At 33.8% G+C, this 19,701-nt stretch overlaps 1 protein-coding gene across 4 annotated transcripts in view; it reads left to right on the top strand.

The window, feature by feature from the left end:
* HGF (hepatocyte growth factor) overlaps positions 1 to 19,701 on the top strand; it is a 79,475-nt gene that overhangs the window by 30,818 nt on the left and 28,956 nt on the right. For all 4 annotated transcript variants that reach the window (XM_047850166.1, XM_047850167.1, XM_047850170.1 and 1 more), the window contains 2 exons: positions 10,697 to 10,871; positions 13,447 to 13,574. In XM_047850166.1, the coding sequence (XP_047706122.1) occupies positions 10,697 to 10,871; positions 13,447 to 13,574 (303 nt within the window). The remainder of the gene's footprint in view (positions 1 to 10,696; positions 10,872 to 13,446; positions 13,575 to 19,701) is intronic.

Below are 19,701 nucleotides of genomic sequence, written 5' to 3'. Positions count from 1 at the left end.
GAATCAAAAGCACAGGGGTAGAAAAGAGGGAATTGAATACTTTAAAGTTGCCGTAAGGTTTAATCATACTTAAGCTCTGGAACCACACGTGATGTAGTATGGAGTGGGCAGATCATCTGAAGGGGCAAGTTTAAAGTCCAGGTGCTGCATCAAGAAGCTTTCCATTTCTGAGTCAATAGGGTTTCTATCTCCGTCAATCAGTGCAGAGACTTCCTAAAGGAGGGAATATGAAGAAACTCAAGGGCAGATCCCATCTTCTGGAGGTTAGTTATCCTCATCCAGAGAGACCAGATGCTCATAGTTCTTCAACATCACGTCCCTGTACAAAGCCCTTTGAGCAGGGTCCATGCTTTCCCACTGCTTCTGAGAGTATTCTGTGGCCACACCCCTGAATGTCATCCCATTTCTTACTCCTATTTTGTCTTCTTTCTACTCTACCGAGCTTTCTTCTCCAGCAACATGAAATATGCATATGCAAATCAATCATTCCAGGGGTCAGTGTCACTCAAATTTAGTTTTGGGTCAAATCCATCATCGCCATGTTGAGGTAGGCCCACTGAGTCCCATAAGGGGAATCATTTCACCAATTTATCCTGAGAAACTCTGAGTTGAGTGAGCAGAACTGCATATAAGTGAATTCTAAAATGGCGGCTTGAAGGGGCTAGTGGGTGTCTTTATCAATCTTCTCCCTTAAAAATTCCATGACCATCTTTCACATGTATTCCACAGAGTGATCTTTGCTCTGCACTATCCACTGCTGGTTCTACCTGGCTATATAACTTTTAACAGATTTCCAAGTATATGGAATTTTAGACATTGCAAATATATAACAAGATTGGGAGTCCTGTATAATACCTGAGTGAAATTCTGATTTTCTTATGGTTTTCCACTATAGTAACTTTATATTCTGAATAACAGTTCCACAGATTAGTTCACTGCTGTTTAGAGAGAAATAATAATATTTGTTGGGACTATTTATATTTTTCTGAAGTGAAAATACTTCTCTGGCAATTGAAAAGCTTTAATTTGGTTGATTGTCAAAGAAAATCTTCTTGATTATTTAAATCAGTTATTCACAAACTTCTTGGACTGAAGATATCTTTACGTTCTTTACCATTATTGAGAGCCCCAAATTGTGTACGTGAGCTATACAAATCTATATGTACTGCATTAGAAATTAAAATGTAAATTTAAAGAATATTAATTCATTAAAATAGTGACGAGCTCATTGGATGCTAATAAATACAACATATTTAAAATGAAAACTATATTTGTCAGAAAAATAGGGAGAACAATGGCAGTGTTTTAGATTTTCTGCAAATTCAGATTTTTTGCAAATTTCTTCAATTGATACCTTAATTAGAAGATGGCTTTGTGTTTCGCATTTGCTTTTGCATTCAGTTTTCTGGAACGTTAAACCTCAAGTGCTCTAGGAATTTCACTGTATAAAACACAAATGACATGTTAGAATTGTCCTAATAGAGTGTTTTGATCTCCGAGATCCCCCAAAGGACCTCTGGGACCCGAGGTGTTCCTCTGCAAACAGCTTTTTTGCTACATGTCAGACCTGTAAGGCTGATGTGGTCCCATTAGGATATACATTAACTAGCATATACCTGTTGGATGGTCAAATTGTTTTCCAGTTCTCACCAAGAGCAAATCACCTGGTTGGAGATTTCTATCATCTATCACCTTTTTCTGATTTTCTTCTTTTATCCTGTAGGATGGTCTAGTCTGCTTTTCAAGCTCTCTTTTGTATGACTGATACCACCATTACATCTAAGGTTCAAAAATCTAGAATGATCCTAGACATGATCTTTCCTTCACTCCTCACATTTGACCCACCACTGTCAATTTTATTTTGTATATACCTCTCAAATCTAACCATTTCACTCTCTCCTTTTTCCATTAGTGTTATTTTTCTTCTTGAATATTTAAATTGCCTTCTGAAAGGAGATGAATCCATATTCACTAGTTTTTCCCTTCAATCCCTTCTTCATACTACAAACAGAATGATATAAAAATCTGAGTATATCATTTCCCATCCCTAGCAACACACACACACACACACACACACACACACACACACAGACACACCAGTTAAAAACCTTTCAATGATTTCCTTCTACCTTAGAACAAAGACAAAACAAAACCATCTTTTACTTCCCTACCCATATCTCTAACCTCATATACTACCACATTTCTCTCCAAGGTTCTCTATTCCAGCCAGAATAGCTTACTTCCTATGCTTCATATTTTCTATATTCTCATTTATATTTCCTTCACCCCTAACTTCTTCTCTGCCTTGAAAATTTTTTATTCTTTTTCACCCAGTTGACGGCTACTAATTGCTGAAATTTCCACTCAGTTACTATTTCCTCAGTTAGCATTTCTTCATCTGACTTCTCTGACTTGGTCAAATTCCTTAGTATATATTTATACTATAATAAACCTCTCCTATGTGCTTCTCAGAGCCTTGTCTTTACATTTGTTTTTGAAATTATTTGATTAATAGCTCTATCAAAATTTGTAAGCTCCACCAAAACACAGATCATGTCTCTTTTTTGGTCAGCACATTGCTTTAGACAAGACAGGGATTCAACAAGCATTTGTTGAATGAATGAATGTTACATTCCTATATAGTGGTAGTTTTTCATTTGTGTGTGTTTGTGCGTGCGTGTGTGTGTGTGTGTGTGTGTGTGCGTGTGTGTCTCCTGGAATGTCTTTTATGCTTCTAGATTTTCATATGACAACTTAGCTTTTCTCAGATATTGCCATGCATGAAGATTTGTTTCATGCTTTCTTCCTATCACCTCAACTCATCCTGAACTCATCCTGAGGTTTCATGCTTCTCTGAGATACTTTTGTTCATTTGTTGTTAGTTGTCGGGAGGGCTTTTTCTTTACCAAAAAATAGACATATTTTGTCATGTTTTGCCTTATTTTTCTCCTCCATTTTCTTCTTTTTTTTAAAATTCTAGACACATATGTGTCCAGAGACATTTTATTTATTTTTAACAGCTTTACTGTGGTGCAATTAATATAAACTGTACATATTTAATGTATACAATTTGATTGATTTGATCATATGCATATACCCATGAAACCATCTCCACAATAAAGGTAATAAACACATCAATGATTTCCAAAACTTCTTCCTGCCATTACTCTCCTTTTTTTAATGTATGTGTATGAATGTTTAACTTGAGATCTACTCTCAACATTTTTTTTTTTTAGTATACAGTGTCGCACTGTTAACCACAGGTACTATGTTGTTCAGATCTCTAGGTCTCTATAATTTACTCATTTTGCGTAACTAAAACTTTATACCTATGAAACAACTCTCCATTTCAGAAATGTTATCTAGGCAGATCTTTGATAGCTAAGATTTCTATTCAAAGTATTGTTATAGACTGAACTATGCACCCACCTCCTGCCATACACACACACACACACACACACACACACACACACACACACATTCATACATTTAAGCCTTAATCTTCAGTGTGACAGTATTTGGAGATAGGGCATTTAGGTGGTAATTAAGGTTAAATGAGATCACAAGTGTGGGACCCCAATCTGATAGGATTAGTGGCCTTATAAGTAGAGTAAGAGATCTCTCTCTCTCTCTCTCTCTCTCTCTCTCTCTCTCTTTCTCTACTGCTTTTGAGCACACAGCGAGAACGTGGCCATCTACAAGCTAGGAAGGTACTCTCACTAGAAACCAACTTGGCTGGTACCTTAATGTTTGACTTCCTAGCCTCCAGAATTGTGAGAAATACATTTCAGTTGTTTTTAAGTCTGTGGTATTTTGTTATGGTGGCCCAAGCAGACTAATACAGGTGTGTTTGACAATAAATAAAAAGAATCCTTCCTTCTAGTAATCAATCTACACTGGTGTGGTTTTAAGAGAATATCTAACCTTGTAAAATTGAGTGTGTTTATATGTTTGGAAAAGAATCTTAGCACATTATTTTCTTTCTTAAAGAAAGCTGTTTATTTCTCAGAACTTGTTATTTTATCCAAGGCTAGAACAGAGATTCATAGAAATGAAATCTCATTGTATTCTGAGTCAGACAAAAACAATGCCATCAATACCCTTTCTCAGGGGAAAGATCTTATACTTGGAGGTCTTTTTCAAGTCATCTTCTAAGGAATAAGAGTATAGAACTGAAGACCTTTCATGAAAGTCTTGTCTCTTGAGCATTTTATACCAGTAAAGGCTTGGATAAAGTCCAAAGAAAAGTTTCAGATAGGAATTCTAGGCTCATAGGGAAAGCAAACGTGCAAGCAATTTGAGGTTTGTGCTTTGGAGTCTTTATACTACTTTCCCATGTCAATTTTAAAACAAGAAGCTCTTTAAATTTTCATTGAGCCTGATCCTGCCATTTGCGGACCAAAGAGCACAAGTCTGTTGATGGGAGAATAGCTTTACACACTGTTCCCAATCTCTAGGGACCACCATAAAGTAAATCCTATGTTTCAGTTGATCTTCAGTAGCTGAAGTGGGAATAGAAGTGGGTTGTGCAGAAGTATTCCAAGGAATAATGAGGTATTTGTCCAATGGCCTGTGGAGCAACTTGCTCCTAGCTATAGGCAAAGCAACAGCAACAGTGTATCACCACTGGGATATCTAGATTTTGGGGGAGAAGGGGGACTGTAAATGTCAGGGTTTACTTATCCTTCATGGAAAGCTTATGGAACTCTGTGCATGGCTGTCTGTAATATGCATGTGCACTTGTATTCTCCAGTTGCCTTTCACAGACCTCCATCAGCGCTCTGAAGTTTCTCGGCAAAAACTCAGAGAGACTTCCACAGAGAAAATGGATCAGATTCATTATTTGTCATCTTATTCTAGTGGTCTTTCTGTTGGGTGGCATGGTGTCTGTCCCAAGCATCACATAACAGTTAATGTTCATTCTCTCAGAAAATCTATTCAAACCTTAAAGTCCCCACCAGATATTATAGCAATCAGATCATAACACATCCATACCAGCAAAGTGAAATTAATGTTCCAAGAGGCACCCATTATATTTGATTATGTTGTAAAAGAACAGTGCAAAATTTCAGTAGTCAATGTTGTTTTTATAAAAAGCATTTCCAAACAGAAAACTTTATGTCACTCATCAAAGAAAAAAAAAACATTTCTTCACTCATAGGTCATGAAAGATCATACAACTATCTTTACATGTGCTTCCAAAGGGTGGCCACCACTGGCACACCTGAAAAAAATGCTTTATTTGTGAGGAGCTCTCTTATTTGTGAGTTTCTCGGATTTTTCAGTGTGCTTGGTAGACACAAAATTGCAAAAATGTTTGTATATATGAAGATATACACATGTTGCCTTGGCTAAACTTGATCAACTGCAGCTGATATTTAGGGACGTTTCTGTGCTTCTTTTCTTTACCACTTTGGCCACGGGAGACCTCAAAATCTTCCCTTATTCAGGTCCCATGTTATAAAGTATTAAGTCCAGAGGAATAGCTTTCCCAAAATTTAATAGCTTTTTCCAAATCAACTGGCATGAAACATTTGTTTTGTTTTTGCATCAAGTTTTGGTATTTATACAGTAGGACAGGTAAAGGAGTCTATTTTATTACAGTTCAGGAATAATTCATCTTGTTTGAGTAGGAAATATGTATGTAGGCAATAAAGAAGGAACATTTGTATCACAGTTAAGTGGTCTATGAAAAATCATTCACATGATCCTCATCAGATAATATGTGTTCAACAGCTGTATGGAATTTCATAATAACTCCTATTTAGTGGTGAAAATTATTTAGTTACCTTGTTGTACTAATATATTTTTTTGGCCTATGATATTTATTCTATACATTTTCACCAGAATTATATAGCTTTTCATTATGAAGGCACTTTTAGCAGTTGAATGTCGAATGGGATAAATACAGACTCACGAACTTCAGAGAGCACTTTTTGAAGAAAAATATTATCTCAATACTGCTAGTTTGCAGTTAAAATCATAACCATCAAATTGCTTGAGGTATATATTTCAAAGTTATGGATACTTATTAAAATAAAAGTAAACAAAAAGAATACTATTAATTATATTTTTTTATATCTTGTTGAGGCCTGTCTTAGTTCGGGCTGTTATAACAGAATACTATGGACTGGGTGGCTTATAAACAACAGACATTTATTTCTGACAGTTCTGGAGGCTGAGAGGTCAAAGATCAAAGTACTAGAAGATTCCTCACATGGTGGAAGGGGTGAGGGAACTCTGTGGTGTCTTTTTTATAGGGGCACTGATCCCATTCATGAGGCATCTGCCCTTATGACCTAAGCACCTACCAAAGACCCCACATCCTAATACCATGACATTTATGATGAGGATTTCAACATATGAATTTGGGGGAGACATAAATATTCAGTCCATAGAAAGGCCTAATGAAAAGTTATATTTATTCTGTACTATGTTGTATTTTTATTAATGTGCAGTAATTTCTGTAATTTCCAAAGGTTTGAGTTTCCACCTCCAAATTAGAATCTGTTAAATAATACAAATTGTTTACAACAAATCCAAAATTGTGGGTTTTATTTACTCATTTTAACTAACACTGTCTTTAAGTGAGTATTTGGTGGCTGCTTAAATTTATATCAAAGTTTTTAAATTATACTAATGTAAGTTTAGAAAAAAAACTTTTCAACAAAATTGTCCAAATGAGGATTTTATGATTGCTACTTTTAAAAGTGAAAGAATCTTTAATTAAATCTTTTTTGAGGAAACTTTGCAGTTGAGGTACAAAGTTAGTACCAACAATTAGGTCTCTAAACTTGACACTGGGATTTTAGTGGATGAATCAGCAGTGAAATGTCTTCCACAATATCCACAATATTCTTATTCAAGGAGTCCTTTTTTTTTATTTAGGGTTTTTGAAATTTGAAAACTTTTCTCTCAAATTAGGAAAATTTTCATCTTTGACTAGCTTTAAAATTTTACGATTCCTCTTAATATTTTCTTTTTTTTAAGTTTTTTTAATTTATTATTTGAGAGAGTGTGTGCATGAGTGGGGGAGGGGAGGAGAGAAGGAAGGGGGGGGGAGAGAGAGAGAGAGAGAGAGAGAGAGAGAGAGAGAGAGAGAATCCCAAGAAGGCTCCACACTGTCAACGTGGGGCCTGACTTGAGGCTTGAATGCACGAACTGTGAGATCATGATCTGAGCTGAAATCAAGAGTGGGGCGCTAAACCTAAAGAGTCACCCAAGTATCCTATCCTGTTAATATCTTCTAAACATGAACATGTGGTTACTCATTGAATTTTCTAGGTATTGAGTTCCTCATGAATTATGATAATATTTACTTAATTATCTCCCCTTTTACAAAAAAAAGTTCAATTAAAATTGTTTTGACATTAAGTCTCTATGTATGGTTTCAAATTTTAACTGTCATGGGTTATTTCTGCAAAATGTCACTTTACAAAGGTATTTATGAAAAAAAAATGAAGATCCAATTATTCTTGTCTAATAACACATTCTAGAAATTATATTTGTTTTTAATCTTATATTGATATCGTAGTGTCCAAGGAGCAGAGTTTGGTAATTTCTGATGGGCTCAGCCTCTAGCTATGTTCTCAGTGAGATGTGATGGACACATACCTAAGCAAAGGCAGGTGTGATTGACATTGAAAATCGTCAAGTTTGGGTTTTTTGATTACATATTCACGATGTTAGAGTAATACCTGAGAAAAATGGGACAGTAATAAAACCAAACACACACAAATACATAGGAAAGCAAGACAGTAGAAGTACACAAGACAGGCAATCGGGTCCCTGAGAAGAGCAGTTGAAGTACTTTTGTTCTGTGCCCTAACTCTGACTTTACTGCCGTGGCCTGGGTGCTGCATCCTGAGGTCACAAGTTTGCTTCCCAGGAACTTGTGCCCAACAGGTGGGGGATTAAAAACTTTTCTTCTTAAAATGTTAAGCTAATAAATTGATAGGTCTCTGGAGACATTTGATTTTGTCTTTTATCACATCATAGTTTTGTAACTAGATATAAAATATGTCAGTACCAGCTTGACCTTTTAACTGTCTAAAGTTATCACCTTTTAAAGATGTGCCCCGGCCCCCCAACTCAGTATCCTCAACTCATTTAACAGTTGACTCAAATAATCAGAAATACAGTTGCTTGTTGGTATTTCTTTTGATAAAATATAGTTCCTGAGGATGTATAAAATCCATCTTACTGTCTATTCCATCAAATAACTTTAATATTAAAATCGTAAAGGACTTGGTTAAGTAGCACTTTTTCTATACAAGTCATTTCTTCCAGGCCAATAATTTTTATTCTTCCTGAATCACTGTATGTTACCAATATCAGTATACATTAATTCTCAGAAATCAACTCTCAATGACCACTTTACAGATCAATCTCTGGACATTTTACTTATCTCCATTTCAAGTTCCTTTTAATTTAAGGTATTTCTGAGACAATTTTTTATTCCCTAAAGTAGATATATATAAGCTGCCAAGGGGCACCTGGGTGACTCTGCTGGTTAAGCGTTGACTTCTGATTTCTGCTCAGGTCATAATCTCACAGTTGGTGAGTTTGAATCCTGCACCGGGCTCCATGCTGACCTAGTGGAGCCTGCCTGGGATTCTCTCTCCCTCTCTCTCTCTCTCTGCCCTTCTGGCTCTCTGTCTCTCTTTCAAAATAAATAAACTTAAAAAAATAAAAATAAAAAATAAAAGTGTGGAAGAGATACATAAGAAATAAAAGCATATTTTAAAAAGAACTGTTATTAGAAGGGCAATTCATGGAAATCTGTTTATACAACCTAGTCCAATGGTTGAAGTGGTCATTAATTAATCTTCCTCCTTTTTCACGGAGTTTCATAGAATAACGCCAAACTGAGGCTCCACTTAGTTTGCATGGAACTCAATGAAATAAAACATTAAGTCCCATAAGGTGGTGATTATTTGTAAGAAATAAATAAATTTAAATAAAATTGAAGAGCCATTTAAAAAGAATTTACACTATTAAATATGGAACTTTTATAGACACCCTTAGCCTCTGAAGACACGTCTAATTCTGAATTCTTTTGAGAAATGATATATATAATTCCAGAATGTATGAATCAAAGATATTTATTCACATCCGAAGCTGTTCTAGAGTGTGGCAATGTGAGTTTTATCTAGAAGCATCATTAATGACCATTTAGATTGTAAAGGAAACTGAGGAGTTTACATTACTTTACTCTATTGAACCATAAACATTTTCATGATATTTTGAGAAGGTGTGTGGATTTTAGTTGCTCCTTAAATATTTTCAGTTTCAGTATTGAATTAAAATTAGTGAAATTTTAATTTTGTACTTTTTATACTTTGTTACTGAGATTTTTATGATCTGCATGGAATGTGGTAAGCATTATATTTGGACTAGGAAAAAAGCATGAAATAAATCTGCCTAGGAACAATTGATTTCTTTTAATGCCAACAAATTGATTAAAACATTAACATAGGTTAGAATATATTTATTATACTGGAGGAGAACAGTGGTTAATGCCATTACCAACTTTTGTATGTATTTAAACAAACTAATTTTCGGAATAATTGTATAGCCATTTCAGAAATACTGTCTATTCAGCATATGTTAGTTATAGCGACATATGGAAGTAAAATGCCTTTAAAATTTTTTTCAAAAATACACTATTTTAGTATTTGAATGAAAATAAACTTGGAATGGAGATAGTAATAACAATAAATTGACTTAAAACAGTGTCAACACTAAGCAATTTTATTTTTGAAAGAAAGAGAGAGAGAGAGAGAGAGAGAGAGAGAGAGCAAGTGGGGGACGGGCAGAGAGAGAGAGAGAAAGAGGGAGAGAAAATCCCAAGCAGGGTCCACGCTGTGTGCACAGAGCCTGACGTGGGGCTTGAACTCACAAACTATGAGATCATGTCCTGAGCCAAAATCAAGAGTCAGACTCTTAATAACTGAGCCACCTAAATTGATTTTTTAAAAGATAACTGCTCTGTAGATCAACTTTTCCCTTTCTTACTGTTTTTATGACCAAACTTACAGCATAGTGCTTTTTAATTTCCCTGATTGTTCACTATAGTACTCATAGATATTTTTCAATTTCTAAAGTAAGAAAAGCGATTATAAAATATATAAAAATTAATAAATAGAAAGATTGTACATCTAATATTAATGAATGAATAGACAGAATCAGGAAATTTAAGCGCTATTAGATGACGTTCTTTCAAACTAGGCTAGATAAAGTCAAGCTAGAATATCTTTTTTTAAATTTTTATTTATTTTTGAGAGAGAGAGAGCATGCATGCTCTCAGGGGAGGAGCAGAGAGAGGGAGACACAGAATCTGAAGCAGGTTCCAGGCTCCTTGCTGTCAGCACAAAGCCTGATGCAGGGCCTGAACTCACAAGCCGCAAGATCATGACCCGAGCCAAAGTTGGACATTTAACCTACTGAGCCGCCCAGCCGCTCCTAGAATATTCTGTTTCATGAGCAGAGAAATTCTATAGTTGAGTCCACCATGTTAACTCACTCCTTTAGGCTGAGTGAGAGAGCAATAATGATAACTGAAATAATATTCTACTCAATTATTATAAAAACCTATGTGACAGAATACCTTAGTAATCCATGTGCAAAAGAACATTAAGAGATGGATGAAAGATTTAAAGATTGTACTTAAGTTTAATGCTGTTTTTACCACTAGCTCACAGTACTATGAATGACACAGATGTGCCTATGGAAACAACTGAATGCATTCAGGGTCAAGGAGAAGGTTACCGGGGCACCATCAACTCCATCTGGAATGGAGTTCCCTGTCAGCGTTGGGATTCCCAGTATCCTCACCAGCATGACATAACTCCTGAAAATTTCAAGTGCAAGTGAGTATATTAGGCACATATAAATTTCAGCAGGCTCTCAGGAAACGAGGAAGAATGGTGACTCTAATAATTCCTGTGTTAGTAATTCTTAAACTTTAGTGTGTCTAGAGACAATCAGGAGTTAAAACGCAGATTCATCCACGCAGATATTTTGATTCCTTAGATATGAGATTTGGACCTCAAATATGCATTTTAATAAGCACTCTAGGTGAGTTTTGAATCAGATAGTTGAAGTACCATATTTTGGAAAACGCACCTCTAGGTTTCTGATCACAGCTTTGTTTTCGCAGGCACATTTCATAACTCATTTAAGGATAATGATAGCCAGCCAAGTTTCAAGCTAGTGCCTTCTTAAAATTTCACATTAATTTTAGGGGAGATTACATTTTTTTTTCTTTTACAAAAAGAGGCATGCCTTCATTTCAATCAGCATTGTAAACTGATGTGTTTTCGGCCTTGAAGAAATATTATTTTTAAAGTCTCAAATGAATGTTTTCTGCTGTTTCTAGATTCCCTTTGAAGAGTAGGAAAGTAAAACAATTATTTAGATGAATCAAGCCAAAGAAACTGCCCTTGAATATCAATTATATTGCCGCTATGTGCCTTCTCCATGGCTGTTTTTTTTCACCGCTTGACTTTTGCTGGACAGAACAGCCACAATGCCATGTGTTTTTAAATTGTCCACCTTGTTATGAGGAACATAAAATGATTGCTTTTGAAATTTATAACACACGTGCCATTCATAGTGGCTTTGCCGAAATAGCACCTATAAATAACATATATTGGCTTTATGTAATTGGCTTTTAATAAGAGAGCTTAACATTTCAAGATGGAGAATTATGAGCATGAGTTGGCCCATCCACTGGAGAGAGGAGATATTTTATAGGTTCGTTGCTTGTTTTAGCTAATTTAATGTATTTGCTTAGATAGTAAAAACATAAATATTATTTCATTATTTTATAATAACAAATGTTTACTTGTTATTGTGGGTTTTCTTCCCTCATTTACTTCAGAGCAATTCTCTCTGCTCCTGACCCATGTGTTTCACACCTCAGAAGTAAATACCAAAGTAGAGAAAGCAAAGAGAATGAGAAGAGATTAGTTAAGAGGCACAAAGGAGACAGTGTCCATGCCATTCACATGTTTTGTTAATTTCTAATGAATGGTGATAATACTCAAGTAAGAAACTGTGTATGTACAAATACTCAAAAGAATTTAACTAGGCAATTATTCATCTAAAAGAGCAAATTTGTGTAAAATTTATGTAAAACTCAATTCGCATATTTTATACTGGCACACATTTTTAAAATATAAGTATAAATTGGTTAAAAGAAATAAAAGATTTTCTTCATAATAATTTTATCATTTCATAAGAAGGCTAATGGCTTTAATAAGGGTTGTAACTATGATCGCTTGCTATGCAGTGGCTTTAGCTATTAGCGATCACTGTTCTCACGATCTTACATAACCCAGTTTGTATCAGGACCTATTTTGACTAGATAACTTACTAACTTGTTGGTTTTATAACTGAACTCAAGTTTCTTCCTTAAAAAAAAAAACAACAAAAAACTTCTCTGTTTCTAATGGTGAACATGAATATTACTAAAATTGTACTTCTGATTGGACCTAAGTGATACAAAGAATGCAGTTTCCAATAGATTGAATATTAATCTTGTTAAATTATTTGTCAGGGCGTCTCTAAAGAGAAAGCTCATGTTTGATTCAAATTTGAGAGCATTTGCTTGAGAGAGCAAACCATAAATTACATGTCTTATGTAACGTGAACCTTATATTAAGGTAAAATTCTTTTATATATAGGGAATAATAATATAGACTTTTTCCTGATTAAGCACTTTAAGTGTCTATCAAATCACTGCTAACATAAAGGATGTCTATGCAATACGCTGACGATTTCTCCAACAGTTAGGGTTTCTATAGAATTAAGAGAATGTTTTACAGAAATATTTATAAGATTTTATAAGACTTATAAGATTTATAAGATTTGAGATCACTTTTATAAATCAATAAAGCAGCGTTCTGGAATGGAAAGAAATGTATGCAGCAAATTAAATCAAAGGAATACAGAATTCAAGAAAAAGAAAGCTATTGTGTGTGTGTGTGTGTGTGTGTGTGTGTGTGTGTGTCAAATGTTTGGATAGGTAGAACTTTCATTTTAAATGAGAGATACATGTTTCTACATTATATATCGGCCGTGAAAACATAAAAATAAGAGGCCAGTGTTTACAAATTATAATAGTTGAGAGTCCAGGCGTTGAGAATGAGTAAGAAAAATGAGGTGGTGCTATTTTTCCCTTCATGAGGCAGTAGTGTTTGTATGGAAGTCCAGGCCTGTGGCATGAAAAGAATACTGACCTCTGACAGCCTTTATTTCAGTCATATGGGCGGTGTCAGTTGTGTATATTGAATTCTAAATTGTTATAACTCTCCTAAATCTAAAACTTAGAACTCTGTTTATAAACATGCATGCATTCGGGGATTCTAGAAATGTAATAGCGCTTGTTTCCCCATTTGTAAGAACTCAGGCAATTTGCATTAACGCACTTATTCTCAATAGGGACCTACGAGAAAATTTTTGCCGAAATCCAGATGGAGCTGAGTCACCCTGGTGTTTTACCACTGATCCAAACATCCGAGTTGGCTACTGCTCCCAAATTCCAAAATGTGATGTGTCGAGTGGACAAGGTAATAGCTGACATTTTCAGGGTGGGCACGACTAATTTCAGGGTTAATGCCTAAAGGGAGAACACATTTCACAGCGGAGGACCTACTTCTTGTTGCACTGTTTTTTTTGCTGGTTTGCAAACAAAATCACCAAGTCTGCAGTTGAATTTCTTTTACACGTTCATTTGTTCAACTTTTATTTGTTTATTTGAGTGCATACTAGTGTCAGGCACAGTTTTAGACACTGGGGATATACTAGTGAGCAAAACAAAATTATCTCCATGGGACTCCAGAAATTCCCGCAAACAGACAACGAAAATAAATAAGCAAAAGGGAAGTGGGAATGATAAGTTTGTTTGTGTAAATGCTAGAGGGAAAAATGTCCCAGAGGTAGAGGAGACGGTGTTGCTATTAGATTTTAACGGTATGGGAAGCTCTTACATATCAAGGGAACGTTTAAGCAGGACCTCAAAGGGGTGAGGGAGCATCATGTACCATGTGCATGTATCTGTAAATAGCGTTCTAGGTAGAGGAAACCGCAAGTGAAAATGCCATGAGATGGGACAGTGCTTGAAAAGGGAAAGGAAAGAAACACCACATCACTGTGGCTGGTACAGAACAAGCAAGGGAGACCATAGCAGAGGATGTGGTTAGAAAACAGTTGGGCTAAAATCACATATGCCTGGTAGGAATTGGAAGGATTTACACTTTTACTCTGAAAGAGAAGGGACTCTGTTGTGGGGTTCTGAAAGATGTAGATGATCTGTCTGGTTTCAATTTTAACAAATGAGTATGGCTGCATTACGGAAAACAGCTAGAGATTCTAACAAGGGCCAAAACAGGAGGATCCATTGCGTGTTTTCAGTAATTCAGTAAAAAGAGGAGAGCGATATGGACCTGGGTGTTAGCAGTGGAGATGATGTGTAGCAATGGGGTTTGGGATAAACCACCACTGACTTGTAAACATAGATGCCATTGAAGATAATTGTTTCAGGAAGCAGTAGTACAGAAAAGTTAAAATGATTTAGGTTTAAAAAAGAAATCATTTGTCAAAGATTAATAATAATGTTGAAATCTGGGCATTTACTAGTACATAATGAATTCAGGGTTATGATTTTTAAGCAATCATATTCTTTCCCATAAATTTAATCATGGTCAGTCCTAAATCATCCCAAGCCAAATTTAAAGTTCATCTCATAGATTTATTGTCCTATACATCTCCCATCCTTTAACTTTTTCTGCAGTGTCATTTTTCTTTATGAACAATTCTGAAAAGTTATAGAGGGAGGAGGGGTTGAGTCTCTTTTCAGTCAATTTCACTGTTCTTTGGCAGATTTCAAAGGTCATTTGGAAATAAAGTTGAAACCAGTGTTTAAGTGAGGTTTAGTACCAGCTGGATATTCTTTGTCCCTGTCTTGTTCATGTAAACAAGCACTGCTAATTTGAGATAGAGGCAAATGAAAACAATTGTTTAAAAGGCTTCTTATGTATGTTAAACTGCTTTTATAGCCATATATATCACTTACCAAAGGGTCAAGTAATAAATAGAGAATTTTAGATTCTAAAAGTTAAGCTGATGATGTTGCTTATCTAATAAATCTACAAATTAATAGATGAAGAAATTAGTTTCAGTTTTATGAATTCAGATAGCTTGCCTAAATTCTCAAATAGCACAGCTGGGATTGAATATAACCTTCCTTGAAATGATCTTTCATTACTTTAAAAAATATATTATTTTTAACAATATATTATACCTGATAAGTGCAACATTGTGTTAAGCTCTGTAGGGCAAGTTAAAAACCAAGTCCTACTTAAGAGACACTGTTAAGCCAATTCGACATATAGCTGTAAAATTATAATGGTTATGCCATTATATGATACTGCCAAGCTAATCATTGGCATTGTTAAATATGTGATATGTGTGCATGCATGCACATAAACACACATAGAAGGATGTTGTTATATTTTCCATGTAACAGAAAATACAAACATGTATAGACTGTAATTAGAAAAGATTTTCCTAAATATTGAACATCTGAATTAGCATACAATCAAATGCTCTTCCAATTAAATATTGAATAACTCTATTGAAAACTAAAAACTGAAATTACAAACTTTCTTCAAAAATGCTTTTCAAACACAACTTATTAGATTATATAACACACACTATAAGCAGTAAACAGGATGCAATTCATAGCTTTAAGTACTTGTATCAATATCATAAATAATGAAGACAAGTAAATGAAATTTCAAACTTAAGAGTTGGGGAAAAAATAAACCAAAAGCAGTAAAAAGAATATAACCAAGTTAGAGCAAACATTAATAAGGTCTAGAACTAATGGATAAAGCAAAATAATGGTTCTTTGAAAAAAATTAACAAAATAGTCATCAGCTAGTGAAAAAAAGAAGACAAAATATAAGAAAAAAAGACAAAAATATAAAATAATAATCATCAAAGGGGAAATAAGCATTGAAACAGGAAAATTAGAAAACATGAGACTATTTTATATAACCTCATGTAAGAAACTTGGCAAATAAAAAAAATGGATAATTTACTAAGAAAATTCAAATTAAGAATTGACCCTGGTCGGTTCAATTAGTCCAAGAATTAGACCTATTCTTAGGGAAGAAATATAGAAATGTATTAATGAACCATTCTATCAAAAATATACTGTGCCTGGGTGCATTCACAGGCCAGTTAATCTCAATGCTACATAACTTCCTATGTAGCTTAACAAATACAGTAAAGCACAATAAATTATATGTGAAACTTCCATCAGGAATGTTGAAATTATAATATTAATATCTAAACATGATGAAGGTAGCAAAAAAAAAACAATAAACTTATCTCATTTGTGAATATAGAAATTTTAAATGAAATTTGAGTAACGCCCAATAAAGTGACTTAAAATATAAAACATAATGATTGAGTGGAGTTTAGTCTAAGGACAAAAATGATTTAGTTTTAGAAATCCATTAACATAATTTATCTTAGACCTAAGAAAAGCAATCATATAATAAATGTAAATAAATTTTAAAATTTCTGTTACAAAATTTACTCCTTTCTCATAAAAACATTCAAATGAGATTTTCTGGAATATACACACACTCTACACACATATCTGTATATCCATATATATACAAAGAGAGAGAGAAGCTGAGACAGAGCCTTCTTTAAAATATATATTCACATTTTAACATATACACATAGACATCCTCACATACACAAACACGTATAGACACAAACACATATATAAGTATATATTATATAGTTAATGGGGATATATGTAGTATACAATTGATGAGGGACATTAGAGACATTCTTATGAAGGTAAAAAAGAAAACAAGAATGTATAATATTTTCTTTACTATGTAACATTGTAAGTACAAGTTAAGATAAGTTAACATATTCCTCTTTAACACTGTATTGGAGATGTTATTCCATATAAATAAAAGATCATATTGATCTTTATTTTTAAAAAAATTTTTTTCAACGTTTATTTATTTTTGGGACAGAGAGAGACAGAGCATGAACGGGGGAGGGGCAGAGAGGGAGGGAGACACAGAATCGGAAACAGGCTCCAGGCTCTGAGCCATCAGCCCAGAGCCCGACGCAGGGCTCGAACTCACGGACCGCGAGATCGTGACCTGGCTGAAGTCGGACGCTTAACTGACTGCGCCACCCAGGCGCCCCAATATTGATCTTTATTTATGCAAATGATATAAATAGTAATATACTTAGAAAATTAAATTCAATAATAAAAAATCACTAAAGTAGCATTCATATATGAGTTTGAAGATTTAATTAAAGGGAAAACTATATCTATAATAGTAATAAAGCTGATGGAAACTTAGGAATAAATTTAGAAAGAAATGTGTAAAATCTGTGTAATAAAATTTTCAAATCACTACTCAAAGCCACAAAGGTGTACTTTAAACGTGGAAAAACATCCCTTGTTCTTGATATGAGAACACAACATCATGAATACATCAATTCTACCTAAGCTAATGTACAAATTTAATGTGATATTATTAAATAGATCAATGTCTTTTTCTGACACCAACAAACTGATTCTGCAGTTCTCTTGGTAGAGTAAACATAAGTATACTATGGAAAATCTTGAAAAATAAGGGTGATTAGAGATAATTAACTTTATACATATTAAAACATTTTATAAAGAGCTGGTAATTAAGACTGTAGTTCTAGTACAATGAATAAATTCGCAATTGGAACAAAACACAGAAATGAGAAATAGATTCCTTAGAGAGATTTATGATATTAAAAATGTGACTATACATAACTGAGTAAAAAACAAACTTTTAAAATATAATAATGGATCAATAAGGTAATAATTTGGAAAAATGATAAAATTACATCCATGCCTTACATCAAAATAAACTCCAAAATAAACTCCAAATATATAAGAGATCTGAATGTGAAAAAGGAAACCATATAGATACTAGAAGTAAACTTGGAAGAATCCCTTTTTAACCTATATATGGTGAAATGATTTTTAATTAACACTCAAAATCTAGAGGCAATAAAAGAAAAATATGATAAACTACATTGAAAACCTACCATGGCAAAGCACACACACACACACACACACACACACACACACACAAACCCATATTAAATTCAAAAGACAAAAGACAAATTTGGAAGTAAGTGTTGAAATGCATATTATAGGTAAAGAGGAAATATTTTTCATATATAAAAATTCTGAAACCAGTGTAAAGGATCAAAAAAGTTAAGTAATGAACAAAATACGTAAAGCTATATATATATATATTTTACAAAATACATAAAGTTATATATATATGTAAAGTTATATATATATTTAACTTTATAACTTTATGTATTTTGTTTGTATATATATATAAATATGTATAAATTCCCTTCAAACACAAGGAAATTATGCTTAAATTCACATAATACAAAAATAAATATAAATATTGAAACTTCTCACATTATGAGACTTGTATTTCTCACATATAGTTTGTAAGAATTCAAAAGCTTGACAACACTATCTTTTTGCTAAGCTGGTTATCCATTTCCTTTTGGGGAAAGGAACTCTCATACATTGCTCTTAGGAGTTCAAAATGGTAAAACCCATCGAACATAATTTTACAATAATTAGGATTACATATGCATTCACTTTTTGGCTCAACAATGTACTGTTTGAATATACAGCTCCAACAATATGCAAAAACATATGCATGAGTTCTTTATTGCAGCATTTTCTGTAATAGCAAAACAACTCAAATGTACTTTGGCAAAGTCACACAATGAAATATCATAAATTTGCAAAAAGAATAATAAAATTTTCTGTGAGCTATATGAAGTGATTTTCAGATATATTGATAATAAAACAAAGCAAAGCACTAAAGTACATATTTGGTACTCTGTTAGTAATAAATAAAGAGACGTACTACTAGCAATAAAAATGGGATGTAATAATACATATATAGAATATACATAAAAATAATCTGTATATTTATATAACAAATATATATTTGATTAGTTTTGCCAAAAAAAGTGAAGGAATTATACAGGAGTCATAACAAGATGTTAATGAGATTGGGTTCATTGGTAATGGTAGGTCGTGGGTAGAAATACAATGATGCAAAGGGAAAGGGAAAAATGAGAATTCTCTGAGATATATTTTCATATAGTTTTAACCATTAAGCAATGTTAGTGTTTTCAATACTCAAAAAGTGACCTCAAGAGGAACAAAAACAATATGTCTCCCTCTATATAAAATAGATACCAATACTACAGAGAAGGAAGAAAGACTAAGTTAAATTCTGGACATGATTTTCTGGCTGTATATGGCCTCACTGGGATATATTTAGGGCTAAATAACTATAAATAGATTTTGAACTTTAAAGTGTAAGTTTTTGTTAGTATTGGGACATAGTATTGAAATTATTTTGTGTACATTGTAGAATTGAGAAAATGGGCAAACATAATGTTACCTGGAATGAGGTTTCTCACACTAATGGAATGGATGGAAGGAAGAACTGTGGTATTAGACTGAAGTTAGACACACACACACACACACACACACACACACACACACTACCTAGCTCTATCAAATAAAAGGAACTAGAAATGATGCACCAAATAGAAATAAGCACATTTGGC

The sequence above is a fragment of the Prionailurus viverrinus genome, chromosome A2 (genome assembly GCF_022837055.1).
Source record: "Prionailurus viverrinus isolate Anna chromosome A2, UM_Priviv_1.0, whole genome shotgun sequence".
Classification (NCBI taxonomy): domain Eukaryota; kingdom Metazoa; phylum Chordata; class Mammalia; order Carnivora; family Felidae; genus Prionailurus; species Prionailurus viverrinus.
Note: the sequence above shows the minus strand (reverse complement) of the source record. Positions and strands in the feature narration are given on the sequence as shown.